The following is an 18,241-nucleotide window of genomic DNA, read 5'->3' as shown; positions in this document are numbered from 1 at the left end:
ACTAGTTGACTGTGAATAGCACTTTCTCAATTTGTATTCCTGGTTAACGACAGGAAATAATCTTTAGTTTTGAATATTTTAGGCTCAGCGGACCATCAGTTTCAGAAATGCAGATTGAGCCTGACCATTCTCAGAAACAGAAAGTAAACTTCTTCAGAAATCATTTTCAATTCACTTCTGCGCAATGCTGTAAACATAGCAGTAACAATTTCAAAGTTGGCAGTTTGTTCGTGGTAACTTTCTAAATGTCATTCAATCTACTCAATATTATTCAACCAAACCTGATAGGTGTAAACATTGGGGGAATGCCCTCTCTAAAATGATTTTACTATAAAATTATACGTAGGTGTTAAGTTTAACAATTATTACTTAAAAGGCAGTGGCAATTATTTATTATTTATTGTGACTAATATGTGTCTGTATTAATCCTGCTGAATTCATTTTTGCTAATATCAAACGCTAAATAACTGTAATTCTGCCAGAATTCCTACTTAAGGGCTCCCTTTACCTCATTCCTGCTCATTGTTTTAAAGACCATAAAGATCAAAGTTTGCCACACATGGATAATAACATTGAAATAAATAAGTTTAATACTATCTTGCATTTTCTGGCGCACAATTGATTCCAGGCTGGCCATTTGAGCTATCGGTGTATTCACTTTGACGAAGCTAATTGGGTTTAAACTGAATGTACTAATTTGGTATCCGCTTTACACAAGCCAGACCCCGCGATAAACAATTGACATCACCACTTGTCATCCTTCAGTCTAATTTATAGATTTTAATGTTCCAGCAACAGTTGAGTGTAGTTGAAAGTATCCAAGCATTACAGTTTCTTCTTGCTACTTCTGCAGTTTCCAGTTACTTTGGCGAACTGAAAGAATAATACAAGCAAAACAAAACCCTCATACAATTAGCAAAGAGGGGAGAACACTTTTTTTAGAAAGCCATCTAGGCCAGCCTAGATTCAATCCGTAGAGTTGAACTGTGTTGTTTCTGGATAATACATTACACAAATTTGACATTCATACTTAGAAATTGAAAATATCTAATATGTGCAAGTTATACTTATTTGACACAATGTGTTGTCTTTTAGTAACACCCATTTCTATACTTAGATTGAAAAACAGAGTGAAAGCGGTGTGTACTATCTCAAACACATCCCAATGCTTTTGACCCATTTACAAATTAGAAAGAGTTAATTGTGCTAATGTCAAAATATAAATACACGAGTAAATCTCAGCAGGATTCTGAACGAAACCATTGACCTTTCCTAACAAAATTCCAGAAGGGGTTGCTTCAGGTTTCGCTGTTTCGATCGTTTAACGAAATAATTCTAAACCCTTTAAAGTATCGAAATCCAACTAACATGTTGCGAAAACTGCGTGTACAATGGTATAATACTGCCACTTTATAAACCTCACAACCCCTCTATTCATCATATATCCGGAATATGGGTTTGGCTAATATCTAACAATCACATATTACTTCATTGATTATAATCCACATTGAGAACAAAGGTGGTAATGCTGTTATTTCGATGTGGCAAAAAAGTATGAGAAACCGAGAAAACGTTTTGCATAAATATCGCATATAATCCAGTGCAATTACAATATTTAAATAAAGGCGTTTCCGTTGATGTCACTAACATTTATTTGATGGCAATGGAAATACCAAACGAAGGCTCAGTTGGTCTGGAAAACAAAGTTTAGTTTTCGACAGCAAACTTTCGAATTTTATCATCGCGGTTCTGCAAAAGGCATATTTTCTTTAGACTTCCAAAAAGAAGTTCCTGACCTTGAAACTATGTCGGATACCCGCCAGCAAACGTTTAACGCACCCCCGGGAAATTGCTCTTTCCACTACTTTTAAGGCAAAGAACGTGCATTTATTTTAAACTGTTTTATTTGTCCGCCAAACTAGCAGAGGGAATCCAATGCGTTAACCATTCGTGCGTTAATTTCTCCACAGCGGGGCTTAATTTCAAAACTAGTGTGATTTCGAACACCTCAGGCACTGGTCGGAAATACAGCTACTGTCTCACTATCTCCTCCTTCCTAGAGAGCATGCATTCTTTGTTATATCGTGGCACTGGGCTCCCTTTTGCACCTGATCCAAATGGACACCTTGCTATCTTTTTGGTAGATTCAATCGCGGAGATATCATTGCCCAGCTCACTACCCTCTTCTCTGTCACACGCACACGCTATTTCGGCAGGAGGGATAGTAAACAACAATTGAAGTGAAAGGGCAGCAGGACCATTGGCTCACTTCTCTGACCTTCACCCAGGAATACCAGTTGTTCTCCGAGTTAAACTCGGTTTAGCACAGGGCTAAATCGCTGGCTTTGAAAGCAGATCAAGGCAGGCCAGCAGCACGTTCAATTCCCGTACCAGCCTCCCCGAACAGGCGCCGGAATGTGGCGACTATTTCGCAGTAACTTCATTTGAAGCCTACTTGTGATAATATGCAATTTTCATTCATTCATTCATTCAACCGAGAATACTGCTTGTAAATATCTGATCCTCTGTATGGAATCTGGATGCCTTTCTCAACCATTCGGGAAACCAATCTTAACGTCATATTAAGAAAAGTAGAAAGCTAACTGGTTTGGCCTTAATCCTCCCACAATGGGTCATTTTGCACAGTTTATCACAAGCGCCCTGGATCATCTTGTATTTATAAAATAATCATTTCCAAGGCCACGGTTCAGAGACCGTGAACACGTTCGGTCAGTGCAGCTCCCCACCAGTCCGATTGGCTCCTTTTCGTCACGGTCTTCAACCAATGACCCAATCCCAGCCACGTGGTCTTGTGTTTGCTTCCAGAGGTTATTGGTTAATTTGTGCACATTTCGTAGAGGGGATGCGTCAGTATAACTTGCACTTGAGCTCAATTTTCCACTTTGGCTCCATGTAGAAATTCAGGAAGGAGTAATGTTTGTCCACGCGGCCCAACGGTCGATTCAAAAAAACTGACCCCAACTCAATAGATTGCAAAGCACAGATCCGAAAGGCGATGTAACTATTCCCGAAATTCAGACAAGTCCTTTACGTGGTGACGGGCCGCACTTTCGCTCTCTAAAGACCCGGAAGAACGAAGCATCACTGCAACTTCGAAGTTACTTTCAATTGAATTGTCAGGCACTCGAAAGCAATTTGTAGTTGGCAATTTCCCAGGCTTGTTTTGAAATTACACACTTGAATTTAAATCCACCTCGATGTGTTAAAGGGCAATCCGAACATATCTTCAAGCTTCCATTGTATCTGCATTATTTCCATAATTTTATCAATCTACATTTTTGCTGTCTTACATTTTGAAAGCTCCCTGTAGGGGAGGGGTAATTTCTTACATATTTATTGCCCTCTCTGGTGAAAACTGTGGTTACCCAGAGATGATAGATTTATGGAGCAACATTACCAAATAATACTTACTGGTGACTAATACACATCACTGGATGGATCCCGACATGTGAATAATGCTCTTGTGACGCATGTGGCCCTTGGTATTCTGTGTAACCACTTCTCAGATGTTTCAAGCCACTGGCTCCATTCGACTGAACTACAGCACGTCTATTTATATATTTTCCCTCTGATTTTAAAAGGCCCTCCTGGCCAGCATTAGCCCTGAATAGTCTGCAATCTTTCGAAAAAGAGGCATTGTCTCCCAGGGATATCGATGGCCGGCGATCTAATCCACGAAATCCTTTTATCTCCCAAGACTCCCGGACCGCCCCCCCCCCCCCCCCCCTCCGACTTCTCCATCCAGGAAACCACAGTGTAGTGACTTTAAACCACGGCTATCCCCCCCCCCCTTTTTTTTTTAAACTGTACATATATTATATTCTTTCATGGTCAAAATCTAATGATGCATATTTCACTTATGGACATGTACATTTCCACACAATACAACGCACGCAACATCCGTTATTAGCACAAAGCATAGCCAGCCTTTGGGATACACATATCTGGAAGGGGGATTGGTTCGCCCACAAGCTCAAACATCGGTCATTGTAAATTAAGTTTGTCGTCTGCTGGATGCATATTTATATATAATGGGGTACGGTGTTGAGTGATGGGATTCAGGAACCTTTCGTCGGAGCATGCAAGCAGTATTGGATGGCAGCACATAGATGGGAAGGTCGGGGGGGGGGGGGGGAGAGGAGGGGTGGGGGGGGGGGTTTCTTTGTTCCCCAGTTGGTCATGTTGCAGCCATCCTGGGTGCTAGGTGTCACTCCTGGTTGAAGAGGACGCGGGGCGCTGTGTTATTGACTTGCCCATTGCTCTCGGGGCGGTATTTGAGCCAGCAGATGACCCACGTGACAACCACTGAGAACAAGGCTAAGATGCTGGCCACCGACAGGCAGATGGGGCCGACAGGCGAGGGGGAGCTGTTGTAATGATTGACAAAGATCAAGCCGGTGAAGAGCAGCACCACCATGGAGAGGAAGGAGAAGACCACACACACGCAGCCGGCGGTGAGGGCGGCCCGCTTGCAGTTCTGGCAGCTCTCGTAAGGCGCCGAGGGGCCCGGCGACTGGCGGCTGCCCGCGGTTGCGGACGGCGCGGCGAGCTGGGCTGGCAGAGCAGCAGCGCCGGGCCTGGAGGGCGGCTGAGGCTGCTGGTGGCGCGGAACCTGGGGCCGCTGCGGCTGGGGAGCCGGAGGCAGGACATCCTGGGGCAGGGGGTCGGCCCCCACGTACAGCGGGAAAGCCTCGGTGACTTTGGTGTTATTGGGCAGGTTGTGAATCCTGTAGTCGGGCACAGCCGTCCTGTGCCGGCAGATGGGGCAGGCGATTCGCCATGGCCGCTCCTCCCTGACGTGCAGTGTGGTCAGACACTCCTCACAAAACGTGTGCAAACACTCCAGCATCTTGGGCGCCCTGCGATCCAGGTCGAAGTAATTGTAGCAGATTTTGCACTCGTATTCTTCGTAAGGGGTTGTTGCATCCGGTGCTGGTGGACTTGCCTCCGCCTCGGCCATGACATCTTAAAAACAAATCTTTGCTGACTGCAATGAAGGCACCAAAAAATCACTCACGCCAGCATTATTCCTCTCTCCCTCTCGTTAATACCTCACATGCCAGCCCGCACAGCCCTGCATTTTGATCTGTCCCCGTTCATAATAAAACCAGCCACTCGGCTTTGACGCGAAGACGGAGCAGCGATGATGTAATCCGGCGGCTCCAATGCGAGATTTCTGAATCGTTCAGCCTCACACCGGTCGCAAAAGGAAAAGAGGGGAAATGGGAGAGAGAGAAAAAAAATCCTGTAACCTCTCTTTGTTGTTTTTGTCATCGGTGTTGCTCAAGGACGCTGGGTTAGGAGCCGGATCAGCAGGCAAAACGGAATCGAGACAACACAGGGAGGGAGTGGATTAAAGAAATTTCCCCATTCAATGTATAAACCGCCTGGAAAGAGTTCATTCCAATACATTCTTTGCCGAATGACTAAGAAAGCGGCCCCGAGTGGACACGCTGACAATGTCTGACACAATCCCATTTCATTTACTGTCCTTAATTGACAATAATATACGAGAAAACGTCAACAGACAAACATGTTGGGCTGAAACGTATATATATCAAATGATGGTCAGTCATTGAAGATATAAAGGAATAATATACTGAGAGCTGAATGAATACTGGTCGATTTTCACACAATGGGTACCCCTAGTGTTCCAATTAGTTCAACTTGGATTGACTGAATTGCACTAACCAAGAGTTAACAGGGTTTTTAAACCGTGATAAGCGAGCTAAACCATCACCATCTTTAAAACAAAATAAAGATTTTTCAGCTGCGGTGACCTTCAGGAATAGGTCATTTCATCTCCATTTTTAACTCGCTCTCCAAATCACTGGCTATCACAAAGCTAACGGCAGAAATGAGTAATGTCAGTGGACAATCCGTGTCATTCTGAAAGTCGCCAATGCTACAACAAAACTTACACAGGAATTTCACCTGGTCAAGCCTCCCTTAAATGTCCCAAAGTATTCCGCAATTAATTTCTTTGAAGCTTTTGTTATGCAGGCAAATCATTGAAAGAGAATCATAGAATTTACAGCACAGAAGGAAGCCATTCAGTCTATCGCGCCCGTGCTAGCCCTTAGGAAACAGCAGCTGTACTTAGTCCCACATCCCCATTTTACTCCCCGAACTCCCTCATCATCCAGTCCCTGTCCATCTCTTTAAAGTTAGTGGTAGAATTAATTTCCACGACCTTTTTAAACAGAACATCCCAAATTCCAATTGCTCTGTCATTAAAAATGCTTCTCTTCACCTTCCCTCTAGATTTTTTGTCAATTAATTTGAATCTTTGGTTATTGATCCAATTGCTAGAAGGACTAGGTTTTCCACTATCTACAATATCAACACCATTCGCCATCTTGGAACCATCAATTTGGTCACATAGAACAGTACAGCACAGTACAGGCCCTTCAGCCCACGATGTTGTGCCAACCATTTATCCTAATCTAAGATCAACCTAACCTACACCCCTTCAATTTACTGCTGTCCATGTGCCTGCCTAAGAGTTGCTTAAATGTCCCTAATGACTCTGACTCCACCACCTCTGCTGGCAGTACATTCCACACACCCACCACGCTCTGTGTAAAGAACCTACCTCTGACATCTCCCCTATACCTTCCTCCAATCACCTTAAAATTATGTCCCCTCGTGACAGCCATTTCCACCCTGGGGAAAAGTCTCTGGCAATCCACTCTACCCATGCTTCTCATCACCTTGTACACCTCTATCAAGTCACCTCTCTGCCTTCTTCGTTCCAGTGAGAAAAGCCCTAGCTCCCTCAACCTTTCTTCATAAGACATGCCCTCCAGTCCAGGCAGCATCCTGGTAAATCTCTGTACCCTTTCCAAAGCATCCACATCCTTCCTATAATGAGACGCCCAGAACTGGACACAATTTTCCAAGTGTGGTCTAACTAGAGTTTTATAAAGCTGCAGCAAAACCTCGCGACTCTTAAACTCAATCCCCCTGTTAATGAAAGCCAACACACCATACGCCTTCTTAACAACCCTATCAACCTGGGTGGCAACTTTGAGGGATCTATGTACGTGGACCCCAAGATCCCTCTGTTCCTCCACACTTCCAAGAATCTTGCCTTTAACCCTGTATTCAGCATTCAAATTCAATCTTCCAAAATGAACCACTTCACATTTATCAAGGTTGAACTCCATCTGCCACTTCTCAGCCCAGCTCTGCATCCTGTCAATGTCCTGTTGTAACCTGCAACAACCCTCAACACTATCTACAACTCCACCAACCTTCGTGTCATCGGCAAACTTACTAACCCACCCTTCCACTTCCTCATCCAAGTCATTTGTAAAAACCACAAAGAGTAGAGGTCCCAGAACAGATCCTTGTGGGACACCACTGGTCACCGACCTCTAGGCGGAATACTTCCATCCACTACCACTTGCTGTCTTGTTTCGGCCAGCCAATTCTGTATCCAGACAGCCACTTTTCCCTGTATCCCATGCCCCCTAACGTTCTGAATGAGCCTACCATGGGGAACCTTATCAAATGCCTTACTGAAATCCATATACACCACATCCACTGCCCGACCTTCATCAATGTGTCTCATCACATCCTCAAAGAATTCAATGGGGCTTGTGAGGCATGACCTGCCCCTCACAAAGCCACGCTGACTATCTTTAATCAAACTATGTTTTTCTAAATAATCATAAATCCTAGCTTTCAGAATCCTTTCCAATATTTTGCTCACCACAGACGTAAGACTGATGGGTCTGTAATTCCCAAAGATTTCCCTACACCCTTTCTTGAATAGGGGAACAACATTCGCCTCCCACCAATCATCCGATACTACTCCAGTGGAGATGAGGATGCAAAGATCATCGCCAATGGCGCAGCAATCTCCTCCCTCGCTTCCCGTAGTGACCTTGGGTATATCCCTTCAGGCCCAGGGGACTCATCTATCCTGATGCTTTTCAAAATTTCCAGCACATCCTCCTTAATATCAACCTGTTCCAGTCTATTAACCTGGTTCACACTTTTCTCATGGGCAACAAGGTCCCTCTCTCCAGTGAATACTGAAGCAAAGTATTCATTTAGGGCCTCCCCATCTCTTCAGACTCTCGGCACAAGTTCCCTCCACTATTCCTTATTGGCCCTATCACTCTGATCATCCTCTTATTTCTCATATAAGTGTAGAACGCCTTGGGGTTTTCCCTAATCCTTCCCGCCAGGGCTTTTTCATGCCCTCTTCTAGCTCTCCTCAGTCCACTTTTGAGTTCCTTCCTGGATACCTTGTAACCCTCTGGAGCCGAGTCAGATCCTTGCTTCCTCAACCTTACGTAAGCTTCCTTCTTCCTCTTGACTAGAAGCTCCAAGACTCCTTCACCTTACCATTCCTTCCTCGTCTCAGTGGGACAAAACTATTTAAAACTCGCAGCAAGTGCTCCATAAACAATCCCAACATTACTGTTGTGCATTTCCCCAAGAACAATTGTTCCCACTTTATGCTCCTCAGCTCCTGACTAATAGCAGTATAATTTCCCCTCCCCCAATTAAATACCATCCCATACTGTGTGTTCCTATCCCCTCTCCATGACTATGGTAAAGGTCAAGGAGTTGTGGTCACTGTCGCTGAAATGCTCTCCCACTGAGACATCTGACACCTGGCCTGTTTCGTTGCCGAGCACCAAGTAAAATATGGCCTCCCCCCTAATCGGCCTATCTACATATTGAGTCAGGAATCCTTCCTGTACACACCTGACATATTCCAGTCAATATTAGGGAAGTTGAAGTCACCCATGACAACAACTCTGTTTCTGACTTACACCCATACTGACTCGGTAGACAAACCCTCCTGAACGACCTCCTTTTCTGCAGCTGTGGTGCACTCCCTAATTAACAGTGCCACTCCCCCTCCTCTTTTACCTCCCTCCCTATTCTTCTGAAAACATCTAAACCCTGGAACATCTAACAACCATTCCTGCCCCTGTGAAATCCATGTCTCCATAATGGCCACAACATCATAGTTCCAAGTACTGATCCATGCTCTTAAGTTCATCTCCCTTATTCCTGACACTCCTTGCATTGAAACAGACACACTTTAACCCATTCCACTGAGTGCAACTTTGCCCTATCAACAGTATATCCTTCCTCACAGACTTACTGCATACTATTTCTGCCTGTTCAACAGCTACTCTATCCTCTAATCCATAGCTCTGGTTCCCAACCCCCTGCCAAACTAGCTTAAACCCTCCCGAAGAGCTCTAGCAAACCTCCCACCCAGTATATTGGTGCCCCTCCAGTTTAGGTGCAATCCGTCCTTCATGTACAGGTCCCACCTTCCCCAGAAGATATCCCAATGATCCACATATCTGAAGCCTTCCCTCCTGCATCAGCCCTGTAGCCACGTGTTCAGCTGCACTTGCTCTCTGTTCCTTGCCTCACTTGCACGTGGCACCGGTAGCAATCCTGAGATCACGACTCTGCTTGTCCTGCTCTTTAGCTTCCAACCTAACTCCCTAAAATCACTTCTTAGATCCTCATCCCTTTTCTTAGCTATGTCGTTGGTGCCTATGTGCACCACGACTTCTGGTTGCTCCCCCTCCCCCTTAAGAATCCTGTAGACATGAGCCAAGACATCCCTGGCCCTGGCACCCGGGAGGCACTATACCTTCCGGGAGTCTCACTCGTGACCACAGAATCTCCTATCTATTCCCCTAACCATTGAGTCTCCTATCACTATTGTTTTTCTATTTTCCCCCTTCCCTTCTGAGCCACAGAGTCAGACTCAGTGCCAGAGACCTGGCCGCTAGGACCTTCCCCCGGTACGTCATCACCTCTTAACCTTTTCTGTTCCAAGGAGAACAGTCTTAATTTTTTCAATATAGGGTGTTGAGATCACATCTGGAGTATTGTGTTCAGATTTGGTCTCCTTATTTGAGGAAGGATGTGCTGGCATCAGAGGCAGTTCAGAGGAGGTTCACCAGATTGGTTCCAGGGATGAAAGAGTTGATGTACGAGGTGAGATTGGACAGTTTGGGCTTATACCCACTGAAGTTTAGAAGAATGACAGGGGATCTGATTAAGCTATATAAAATACAAAGAGGGATTGATAAAGTAAACATTGTGGGGCAATCTAGAATGAGAGGTCACAGATATAGGTTGAGAGGAGGTAGATTTAAAACTGAGATGAGGAGGAACTACAGGAGGAATGTGTTGACCAATGAACAGCCCATTAGGCAGCAACTAACCAGTTTGGATCCAAAAGAGAATTACACATGAACTCTTTCACAAATTGTATTCTGTATGTAATCTCCTGAAAAGTCCCACACAAAAGCAATCAAGAAATGAGACAGAATATAAGTATGGACAGGGAGCACTCAAGAAAGAAGACAGAAGATATGTATCAATGGGAAGCAAGACCAAGCAGGGAGATCACAATCAAGGATAACTCATAAGTGACGTACAATCACCTCTGATTGAACCCCTGAGATGAAACTGACTTAATTTAAACGGTGTACGTATCGATAGGAAGCAAAGTAAATCAGTCAAAGACCACCTGAGGGGTAACCGGATTCTTTAATTAAAATTTTGATTCAAAATTCTCAATAAAGGTGTTAGATTTAGTTTAAGATGTTGTCAATCAACCTCCTAACTTAGGAAATAGGTAAAATCACCTACAACCTTGATTACCTGTCAAAGAATTCAGTCAAGTTAGTCAGGTATGATCTTCCTTTAACAAAAGTCCAAGATGGTTGTCCTTGATTAACCCAGGTCTTTCCAAATTAAGTTTATGTTTCCCTAATAATGGTTTCCAGTAACTACCACGTGGCCAATGTTATGCTGACTGACCAATGATATCCTGGCTTATCCCTCTCCCCTTTTTTGAAGCATGGTATAGCAAACTCCCAGTGCTCCTCCACTACTATCCAATGGGGATTGAAACATTATGACCAATGTCTCTGCCATTTGTACCTTTGCTTCTTTCAGCATTCCTGGATGCATTCCATTTGTACCAGGTGACATATCCAATTTTCATAATGCTAATCTTTTTGATAATCCTTTTTATCTGTTATTATCTTGTCAATAACTCTCCACTCTTTTATTCTAACATTTACATCTTCTATATCCTGTGTGAAGACAGATACAAAGAGCACATTTAACACTTTTGCCATGTCCTCAGCCTAAAGAGCCAGTACAACCAATGGGCAAACTATGCAATCACCTGGAGAGGCAAAATCTGCTAGGCGGCTGAAAAACTGAATGAACTATTCATGAAATTATATAAGAAAACAAATAGGCTATAATAGTGGAATTTAAAGGTGTAGAACTACTGATATACAACCATATATTGACATAAATATAGATTTCCATGTATTTACATTGCAGTCTTCCCCAAAATTTCATATCGTATTCCTCATTCTGTTTATGTAAGATTTACAAATGTGTACATCTATATGACAATTTAAAAATGACAAATCCATAAATACTATCTAAGAACAGTATTTAATCTAGTCCACTCTGTCATAATTTATGCACATAAATTGAGCATAGATTAACTGGTAATTGTTGCAGGAACACAAAGCATTTCATTACATGAGCCATATTATACATCATAACGTGCTTTTCTTCCAGTACCGATCCTGTGAAAAGTGTGGAACAATGAGAATGGACAATCAGTATCGGGATATTCTTCTTTTTCATGCTAAATAAATCTGTAATTATAAATGCAGAATTTTAATTCATACTAATGCATAATATTCATTTCAAAAGTTAATTGTGGGGAGGGGTGCACAAGGCTGAAGGTTCACCTAACACTCTTGCATCAGCCCTGTATGCCTCGACATGATGCTCTCCTTTTTGGTCCTTATAAAGCCAACCTTCCTGCTACAGAGGGGAGGGGGTTTGGGTCTTCCGAACCTGATGTATTACTACTGGGCGGCGAATGTGGGGAAGGTGCGGAGGTGGGTCAGAGGGGTTGATTCCCAGTGGGTCAGAATGGAGGAGAGTTTGTGCAGGGGGTCGGGATTGAAAGCACTAGCAACAGCGCCGCTCCTGATAGCCCCGGGGAAGTACTCAGGGAGTCCGGTAATAATAGCTTCATTGAGAATTTGGAGGCAGTTTCACCAACACTTCGGGTTGGGGGCAGGGTCAAGGGAAATGCCGATTCGGGGGAACCACAGATTTGAGCCAGGGAGGTGGGATGGAAATTTTCGGAAATGGGAGGAGAAGGGGATTAAGACACTAAAAGATTTGTTTCTTAGGGGTCGGTTTGCAGGGCTGAAGGAGCTGGAAGCAAAGCATGGGCTGGAGCAGGGCGAAATGTTTAGATACATGCAGGTTAGATATTTTGCCAGAAAGTGGGTACAGAGCTTCCCGGTGGAGCCGGCCTCCACATTGCTGGAGGAGGTGCTGACGACAGGGGGATTGGAGAAGGGGGTAGTGTCGGCGGTTTACAGAGCTATTTTGAAAGAAATGAAGGATCAAAGCAAAGTGGGAGGAAGAGTTGGGAGAGGATAAGGAGGAGGGGTTCTGGAGTGAATGCCTCCACCTCGTGTGCGAGGTTGGGGCTGATCCAGCTGAAGGTGGTATACGGAGCAAACCTCACGAGGGCAAGGATGAGCCGATTCTTTGAAGGAGTAGAAGATGTGTATGAACGTTGCGGGGGGTGGGGGGGGGGGGGGGGGGGGGGCTGCTAATCACGTTCATATGTTTTGGTCCTGTCCAAAGCTAGAGGATTACTGGAAGGAGGTTTTTAGGATAATTTCTAAAGTGGTGTACGTGAAACTGGACCTGAGCCCCCGGGTGGCCATATTCGGGGTGTCAGCCAGGGTTGGAAACGGGAGCGGAGGCAGATGTTGTAGCCTTCGCCTCGTTGATCGCCCAAAGGCGGATCCTGATGGGATGGAAAGCAACCTCTCCACCCTGTGCCCTGGCGTGGCGGGGGACTTGTTGGAATTCTTGACTCTTGAGAAGGTTAAGTTTGAACTGAGGGGAATGATGGAGGGGTTCTACAATTCATGGGCATTATTCATCATGCACTTTCAAGAACTGGATAACATCGAACATTAGTTGGGGGGAGTGGGGTGGTGTGTTGATGGTGACTGTGGGTGATTCCTGATTCCTTTTTGTCATTTGTTTATGTGAACATGCGGGCTAATGTTTGGGGTTTGGTGAGAGGATGGGATCGTTGTTATTGATATGGGGATTGACATATGTGTTACTGTTTATTGTTTATTGTTGGTGGGTGTAAATTTGGGAGCAATTGTGAAAAAGGAGGAGAATAAAAAATATATTTTTTTAAATTAAGCCAACCTTCTCCCTTGCTGTGATAAATTCAGGGACTGCTAGAAAAGCTCAGCAGGCCTGACAGTATTTGCGAAGAAAGAAACAGTTAATGTAATGAGTCCAAAATGACACTCCTTCCAAAACTGTATCTCTCTTCACAGATGCTGCCGACCTGCTGATCTTTTTTCCAGCAGTTTCTGTTTTTATTTCAGGGCTGCAGCATTTTACATTTTAATGTTTCATTCACTGTCACTTCTCTGCTAGGAATGTCTACCTTGAAGAAGTTCTGCTCATATCGTCAAATTTCTGTTTGTCTCTTTCGCTGTCTTCACCTTCAGAGCTTCCTATTCCGATCCCCCCCCCCCCGCCCTGGTGTTTGTTAAGGTGATCACTAGACTTGCTGTTACAGCTACATTCCCTTCTTCAGTGACTATCCCCGTCTCTGACTTACTCCCTGTGGATTCCAACAGAAGTTCCATCTTTCATGTCTGGAATCCACCTAGGATTCCAAGAATCTCCAAGATAAATATTGTTTCACGGACTGCTGTCCAACTGAATCCTGAGATCCTCATTCACTGCCACACTCCGCCATATGTACACACTTGACCTCTCCCTCCAAGCATAAGCTCCAACTCTTCCTATCTCAAAGCTGCCTTGTCCCCAGCAGGTCCTAAGAAAAGTCATATTGACCTCAAAATGGTAACTCTCTTTCTCTTTCCATTGTTACTGCCAGTGCCACTGAATATTCCCTGCATTTCCTGTTTTTCGTTTCAGATTTCCAGCATCCACAGTACTTTGCTTTCCCTCAATAATTGCTTCCACTTTATATGTTTAGAAACTGTTCAGGGTTCAATTTAATGGTATTTTTATTCAAAAAAAATTCAACATTTTCACAATACAAAAACAACCCCAATCAATCAAAACATCCCACAAACACCCCCTGAAACCCTTCCCCTTCCTCAGCAGTCAACGGTAACCAACTCCCCGAAAGTGGATGATGAACAAACCCAACAATTGTAGAACCCCTCCACTTACTTCACCTTTATCAGGCTCAAAAACTCTGGTCCCCCCGCCACGCCAAGTCACAGGGTGGAGAGACTGACCTCCACCCCAAAAACGCACGCCTACGAGCAATCAGCGAGGTGAAGGCTAAGACATCTGTCCCTGCACCCTCCTGCAGCCCAGGCCGGTCCGACACTCCGAATAAGGCTGCCAAGGGACCGGGCTCCTCATCCACATGCAAGACCCCCGAGACTGTACTGAACACCCGTCTTCCAAAACCTTTCCAGCTTCGGGCAGGACGAAAACATATGAACATGGTTCGCGGGGCCCCTCCCACATCGCTCACAACATCCTCCACTCCCTCGAACAGCTAGCTCATCCTTGATTTTGTGAGGTGCACCCTGTACACAACCTTCAGCTGTATCAGCCCCAACTTTGCACATGATGTTAAGGCATTCACTTTCCGCACACATCACACCACAGTCCCTCTTCCAGCACCATCACCAGCTTTTCCTCCCACTTTGCCTTAATCCCCTCCATTGACACCCTATCCTCCTCCAGGATCTTTCCGTAAATTGGCAAGACAGCTCCTCCCTCCAACCCCCCCCCCCCGCCTCCATTAACGAGGAGGCCGGTGCTATCTGGAAGGTCTGGAAAACCTTCCTCGCAAAGTCCCGCAAGTGCATGTACTAAACCCTTCCCCCCGCGCCAATCCACACTTCTCTCCCAGCTCCTCTAAACTCGCAAATCGCCCCCCCTACTAACAAATACTTCATTTCTTTAATCCCCCTCTCGTCCCATCCCAAAACCTTTCATCCTTCCTCCCCAGCTCGAACCTATCATTCCCCCTAATCTACAACCGCCCCCCCCCCCCCGACCCAGCTCGTGCTTAAAGTGCTGCCGAAACTGCCTCCAAATCTTCAATGTGTCTACCACCACCGGGCTCACCGAGTACCTTCCTGGGGCCATCGGGAACGCCGCCATTTCCAGCACCCATAACCCCGACCCCCTATAAGAGCCCGCCTCCATCATCATCCACAGAGCACCCCGTCCCCCCCACTCCTTGCACCAGCCCCACACCTTCTCCGCATTTGCCGCCTAGTTGTAATACAGCAAGTTTGGAAGACCTGCCCAATCCCAGGCCACCTGCACCACCAAATATCTAAAGTGGGTTGCTGCCGATAGGAATGGCAGCCCACCCCCACTCCTGGCGGGAAGACCATAAAATACTCACTTTTCCCTAGACTCAGTTTATACCCCAAAAACGTCCCGAATCTCTGGAGCAGTTCCATTATACTCCCCATTGGAGCGCTCGATTCTGAAATATACAACAGCAGATCATTAGCATATAGGAACACTCTGTGTTCCACTCCCCCCCCCCCCCTTACAATCCCCTTCCACAACCCCGAGCTCCTCAGCGCAATGCCCAAGGGTTCGATAGCCAATGCAAACAGAAGGGAGGACATGGGACATTTCTGCCTCATACCCCAGTGTAATGCAAAATACTCTGAATTTGTGTTGTTAGTGTGAACACTCACGATCGGCTCCTTCTACATCAGCCACACACATGCCACAAACGTCGGCGCATTCCCGAATCTCTCCAGTATCGCCATCAAATAACTCCACTATACGTGATCAAACGCCTTCTCCGGATCCAGCACCATCACCACCTCCGTCTCCCTTTCCTCCGCTGGAGAAAGGACCACATACAACAACCTCCTCATGTTCGGGAACAACTGTTTTCCCTTCACGAACCCTTGGATCCTCCCCAATCACCTTTGGGAGACACCCTTCGAACCTTAACGGCAACACCTTTGCCAGTATCTTGGCAGGTAAATTCAGCACAGATATGGGCTTATACAACCCACACTCCACTGGTTCCTTGCCCTTCTTTAACAACAACGAGATGGAAGCCTGCCCATCATTTGCGGCAAGACTCCCCTACCCATCGCATCCTCAAACATTCTCGCCATCAACGACGCCAACTTGTTCTTAAACTTCTTCTAAAACACATTGAGCATCGCCGCCTTCCCTGCCTGCATCCTCCCAATCGCATCCTTCGCCTGCCGCTCTCCCACCAGCTCCTCCAACCCTGCTCTATCCTCCTCTCCCAGCCTCGGATACACCAGCTCATCCAGTAATTCCCTCATCCCCACTCCTCCTCTGGCGGATCTGACCTATACAGGTCCCTATAAAATTCTTCAAATATTTTAATAATATGCTCCGGAGCCACCACCACCTTCCCTGTCCTATCCCATATCCTGAACTATCCCCCTTGTCGCTGCCTCCCTCCAGAGCTGGCCGTCCAGCATACGTCCTGCCTCCTCCCCATACACGTAGACAGCCCCTCCTGGCCCTTCTCAACTGATGCACCGCTTTCCCCATGGACAATTGGCCTGTAACTCCTTCCTCTTTGCCAGGAGACCCGGGCCGGGTCCTCCGCATACATTCTATCCACTTCCAAATTCTCCTCTATCAGTCTTTGAAGTTCCTTCCTCTCCTCCCTGTCCACCTTAGCCTTGAACGAGATCACCTCCCCCTCTCACTGCCACCTTCAGAGCCTCCCAAACCACTGGCAGCAAGACCTCCCCCATGCAATTAAATCCCACATATTCCTCAATCACCTTCCCGATCTTGTCACAGAAGCTCCGGTCCGCTAACAACCCCACTTCCATTTTCCGCCCCGGCCTCTGGGCTCCCCTTCTCTCAAACCACATCCATCCAATGTGGAGCGTGATCCAAAATCATGATTGCTGAGTACTCCGACCTCTTAACTACAGCCAATAGCGTCTTTCCCACCACAAAAAAGTCAATCTTCAAATACACCTTGTGTACCAGAGAGAAAAATGAATGCTAACATTCCCTCAGATGCAAAAACCTCCCGGGTCCACTCCTCCCATCTCACTCATGAACCCAGCCAACACCTTTGCCCCCTATCGACTCGGTCAGTGAGCATGGCTGGGACCTGATCACCTCAGTTTCAGCACCATGTTCCATTCGCACCCTACTATCAACTCATGGGTGTCCAGATCTGGGATGGCTCTCAACATTCTCTTCACAAACCCCACATAATGTTCTATGTTCTATTAAGGGAATAGTGTAGATGGGCTTTAAAGTGGTTTCTCAGGTCGGCGCAACATTGAGGGCCGAAGGGCCTGTACTGCGCTGTAATGTTCTATGTTCTATGTTCTATCATCCCAGTTGGGGCCATATACGCTCGTCAGTGCCACCAATCTCCCCCAGCGCACTCGATATTATCACATACCTGCCCCCCTGATCCGCCACCAGCTTCTCCATCTGAAACCTCACCCTCTTGCCCAGCAATATCGCTACCCCATGAGCCCTACTGTCAAACCCCGAGTGGAACACCTGACTCACCCACCCATTCTTAAACCTTACCTGATCCTTCAAACTCAAATGGGTCTCCTACAGCAGCGCCACGTTGGCTTTTAAGCTCTTCAAATGTGTAAAAACTCTCAATCTCTTCACCGGTCCCTCTAGCCCCCTCACTTTCCACGTTACTATTCTGACCAGGGGTCTCTCACCCCCTGCCGCCCTCCTATCTGCCATCATCATAACCCCGACCCTGCCCCTCTGGTCTAACCTGGATTCAATTTAAGGTTACCGCTAATCTTTCCCCATAACCTTGCTTTGCCTTTCTTACTAACTTTTTCAATTCTTCCCTGTGCTTTCCACAATCTTGCTGTTCATCAACCGAATCCTCCTCATGAGATTTGTGATAAGCCTAACTTTTCTGTTTTATTACAATTTTTGTTTCCATTGGCGCCCAAGCTCATTAGCTTTGGATATTCTGCATTTTCGCTTTGAAAAACAAACACCTAGCTTACATCCAAACTATCTCTTCCCGGAATGTTTTTCATTTCTCTGTTACTGTTTTACTCTATAGTTGCCTTTTTACAATCTCCTTCTGGACTGAAATTATTCTATGAACCTATGTTTCAAT

At 45.8% G+C, this 18,241-nt stretch overlaps 1 protein-coding gene across 1 annotated transcript; it reads right to left on the bottom strand.

Moving 5' to 3' along the window:
• Positions 1–760: 760 nt before the first annotated feature.
• On the bottom strand, positions 761–5,534 carry LOC140389904 (RING finger protein 228). Its single transcript, XM_072474538.1, has one exon. The coding sequence runs from the start codon at positions 4,979–4,981 to the stop codon at positions 4,229–4,231; it is 753 nt and encodes a 250-aa protein (XP_072330639.1). The 5' UTR covers positions 4,982–5,534; the 3' UTR covers positions 761–4,228.
• Between the last annotated feature and the right edge of the window lie 12,707 nt (positions 5,535–18,241).

The sequence above is a fragment of the Scyliorhinus torazame genome, chromosome 14, assembly GCF_047496885.1.
Source record: "Scyliorhinus torazame isolate Kashiwa2021f chromosome 14, sScyTor2.1, whole genome shotgun sequence".
NCBI lineage: Eukaryota > Metazoa > Chordata > Chondrichthyes > Carcharhiniformes > Scyliorhinidae > Scyliorhinus > Scyliorhinus torazame.
The sequence above is the reverse complement of the archived record's forward strand: the minus strand, read 5'-3'. Positions and strand labels throughout refer to the sequence as shown.